This window comes from Limulus polyphemus, unplaced genomic scaffold, assembly GCF_000517525.1.
Source record: "Limulus polyphemus unplaced genomic scaffold, Limulus_polyphemus-2.1.2 Scaffold3900, whole genome shotgun sequence".
In the NCBI taxonomy this organism is placed as follows: domain Eukaryota; kingdom Metazoa; phylum Arthropoda; class Merostomata; order Xiphosura; family Limulidae; genus Limulus; species Limulus polyphemus.
Window position 1 is genome coordinate 35,393 of NW_013669510.1, and position 4,162 is coordinate 39,554.

The window sequence follows — 4,162 nt, forward strand, 5'->3', positions numbered from 1 at the left end:
ACACTTCATATAAAGAGTTTTGTAATTTGATAGTACTCCAAACAACAAGCAATTTGTGTTTGTGACTTAGCTGGTTGCATTTTGATTGGTTGATCAAGTATTTATTTATATCTTTGGGAAAATTACCTTTTTTCACTAAATTTTTGGAATCATTCTTATCTTAGGTGGACTAATGAAAAATTATTCATCACAAAGAATAAAGCATTTATGGAAACGTATCCCATAATTATCTAAAACTCTCCACAACTATGTTGTAAAATAAAAACTCATAAAAACAAATGGCACACATGCTATCTACTATGTTACTCATTAAGTTATTGTAGTAATTTATTCAAATCATTATAGTTTGTGATGTAATATGCCAACATAAAAAATGGATATCTCAATCATTCAGACAGAATTTAGTGTATATCAGCTTAATTATGAAAATTTAACCACACTAATTCTGCAACAGATTCATATTTAAAGATATATAATCAAATATTTTGTTCAAAAGGATATAAAATTAACTAACTAACTAAACTTACAGTTTTGTAGGTATGAAGATTCACTGAGAGTAAAATAAAAACATCAGGACATCTGGAATGCAGAACAGTCTAAAATAAAAGAATAAATAAAATCCATAATCAGCAGAAAATAATAAAACAAGCTGAATTAAATATAATACTCATTACATAATAATTTTACATTCTACTAGTATGCGGATTGTTTAAAGCTAACACATGACATAACACACCCAATATGCACAAAACAATGAAACTTTGGAATTTTTTTTATTACATTTACTAATTAGATTTACAATTTCTTTCACCAGCATGTGTAAACCAAATGTAATAAAAATAACTAGAGCACAGAATGTAACAAGAAAATACATTGGTAAGAAATATTAAAACTATAATCTAAAACTATCAATTTCCTTGGGTAATGATGGTACTATAACACTTCTTCAAATTTTACACCAATAAACATTTAAAGTTTGGTTGTCTTGTACAATAGTTAAAAGAGTTACTTAAAATATCTAATAATAATAAAATATATTCATTTTTTTCCATTTTTAGAATAAAAATGTATTTCAAACAGGTAGTTACCTCTGAAATACTGAAAGCCTTTCCTTGTTAAGCCTGAACACATGCTGTCAACAAACTATTGGACTAAACATTTCAGAAGATTCTTTACATATTGCAGAGCACTTACCCGTAATTCTATGATCAGAACATCCTTTACATATTGCAGAGCACTTACCTGTAATTCTCTGATCACATGATTGCTTACACAATAAGTCACTGAGCAAGAATCTAGAGATTTTGCTCTGGTTCTACCTTCCTGCCATAGTCGTGATGAAAATTGAGTTGTGGGGAGGTGGAAGGTATTTCAGAGATAAATGTCTTTTTGAAATTCACTTTAATTTTAAAAATGTAAAATTCAAACCAGGTAAACTTACACTTGAAATACTAAAAGTCAGAATACCCTTATCGTAAAGAAGGTAAGAACCAATGGACATGAAAAGGAACCAAAAATATAAAATTTCAAACTATAGACAGGAAGATATTAAGTTAGAGTATAATCCAGAACTAGAAAATGATACACAAAACTGGATTCAAGAGAGAAAGAATGAGTGGAGTGGACCAGCCTTAAAAAAAGTCTGGATCTCAAAAACATTCAGAAAGAAGACATTTTTCTCAGCAAGGTACCTCTTCACCTATGAATTCAGTTTTGTAAGTGATTAATGGTGTATTGAAACTGTAGATCCAACAACAGAACACAGGTAGTAGCATAAACTAGTACGAGGAATACTATGTTCTGCTCCTGCAGTGGAAAGTTCTCAGGGAAGCAAGCCAGAAATGTATTATGAAGAGACGGTATCCCTCTTCATCAACATCGTCGAGAATGTCTAGTGAGTCACATAACCAGCCAAATTAGTGGGCATTCTGGAAGACCAAAGCAGTCCTGAATGATAAGTTCAATAATATGAGGACAGTGTATGAGAACAACAAAATTTAAATAAATACGAATAAAAACGCAATGATCTCAATCCTACTGATAATGGTAGTCCCATTTCCAATATCTCTAATGCCACACAAGGATGTGTACTGGAGGTGGGAAAGGTGCCCACCCAGGCATCATTAATTAAAAGATGGCATCCTCTGTTCACTTCCAAAGGGTAGTGCCCTCTCGTGAGTCAAGGAACTCCAACATAGAAGATATATGTGACATGCGAGAGGTCCCTACATTTTATTTATATATATACACACACAAATATTGTCAACCTCAGATGCCTTTATATCTATGAACAGGGGTGTTCAGCAACATACAAGTACTTTGTTTGCACAAGACAAACACAGAGGTTACAGAACATGCAAGGATCATGACTAGATGAATTGAAGTAAATACAGATTATTGATACATAAGAAGAGACAGCATTCAATTATGGTATCTTTCTTGATTTGTATTGTTTGTTTTGAAGTCAAAATTATCCCCAGTCTCAGACACCCTGGAAATGGTTAACAATGGGTGTTAAGAAGAATATACAAAACTCATAAGAGATGGAATCAATCGAGTCTGGAGAATAACCACAGATAGCAAAAGGAATCTTCACACTAACAACACGGTGATGTGATATAGGAAATTTAGTAAAAAGGTATGCAGATTCATCCCCATGCCCACTGGTAAGATGTCAGCTAAAGAATAAAGAGACCAGGAAGCCAAAGATATAGTCAATATGTGATGAAATATAAACTGACCACACACTTAAGGTGGGTGGTCAAGAACATCATAATAAATTAAAGGCTCAGCTGCAAACAATTTTGTTAATATGGATGAAGCAAAATCTGTGGAATGATACTCTCATCATAAGGAGTAAACAACTGATGTTCATGCCCTTCAAAAATATTCCATTCTTGCAAAACAGGAACAAACAGCCCTGATCAGATATAGAAAACATTTGTCAGAAGGAGAATCAAAGTCAGTCAGAGTAGGAGAAAAAACAGCAGTGACCATCCTAAGTCCAACAACAACATATTATATGTTTATACTATTGAGAAATATAACTAAAAGCTTTCTATTTTGACAATTAGCAAAAAGTTATATATATATATTTTTTTGTTTTCAATTCTGACAATTATCAATACTGAGTGTGTGTGAGTAGAAGACCAGCTAATGGTGTGACTGGTGAAGCCAGACTGAAAAGGGAGGACCACGATCTGATAAATAACTTCACCATGTGAAAAATGAAGATGGGTGAATCGGGATGTGTAAATAAGCATCTTTGAAATCCCAATTCATCATCCAAAAACCTTCATGAAGGAATTTTCATAAGACTTTCACAGGTTCCACCTAAAAAGAAGGACTAAATAGATAAAGCTTCTGTTGTCTTTGACACCACATAGTGATGAGAGTGAAACCCCCAATGAAACAAAGTACAACATCAATATACCCTTTCTGTGGAAAAGTTTTGGAACTACTAGATCCAAAACCAATTAGAAATTGGAAAAGTCAAATCTGAATGATTAACAGAAAATCAAAGTGAAGAATCTGATGAACCCAGGGAATACAAAGAGCAAGATTCTACAGATTAACAAACCTCTGAGATGACCCACAAAAATTCAAAAAGAGAAGTCATCCAGAACAGACCATCAATGAATTACTCATAAAGACCAACCATGCTTACATCCAACACTAGGTCATACAAAAAGTATGAATAACTGTAGTGGAACTGATCAAAAACACACACAAGACCCTAGAAAAGAATGATGACCACAACCAAAACAAGGTCCTAAAACCATATTAACTTCTTTTGGCCAGCAAACTATCAATGAAAGGGAAACAAGTTAAAGTGAAATACCTAAAATGATAAAAATGAAAGTTTTATTTTTTGAAAGATACATATACCCACAATTTGATGATGAGGAATCCAATTTTTAAAAAATAAAAAATTTAGAAATGACTTGTGACCTCTTATGTTCTATACTGTATTATTATATACATTCCCATGTCTAGGTAAACTACCATACCTGATGATGATATAATTTTGTCAAAACATTGTACATTTATAATAAAGTTTTCTTCATTACCCATTCAAGCTGTCTCCGAACTTATATACAGGGTGTCCCAAAAAAATGTATACACACTTTGAATGCTTATAAATACAATGTTTATTAAGATA

The 4,162-nt window shown here is 32.4% G+C and overlaps 1 protein-coding gene across 1 annotated transcript in view; it reads right to left on the reverse strand.

Annotated features, from left to right (window-relative positions):
• LOC106470247 (KICSTOR complex protein SZT2-like) overlaps positions 1-4,162 on the reverse strand; it is a 67,431-nt gene that overhangs the window by 7,488 nt on the left and 55,781 nt on the right. The window contains exon 22 of the mRNA XM_022398846.1: positions 528-596. Within this exon, the coding sequence (XP_022254554.1) occupies positions 528-596 (69 nt within the window). The remainder of the gene's footprint in view (positions 1-527; positions 597-4,162) is intronic.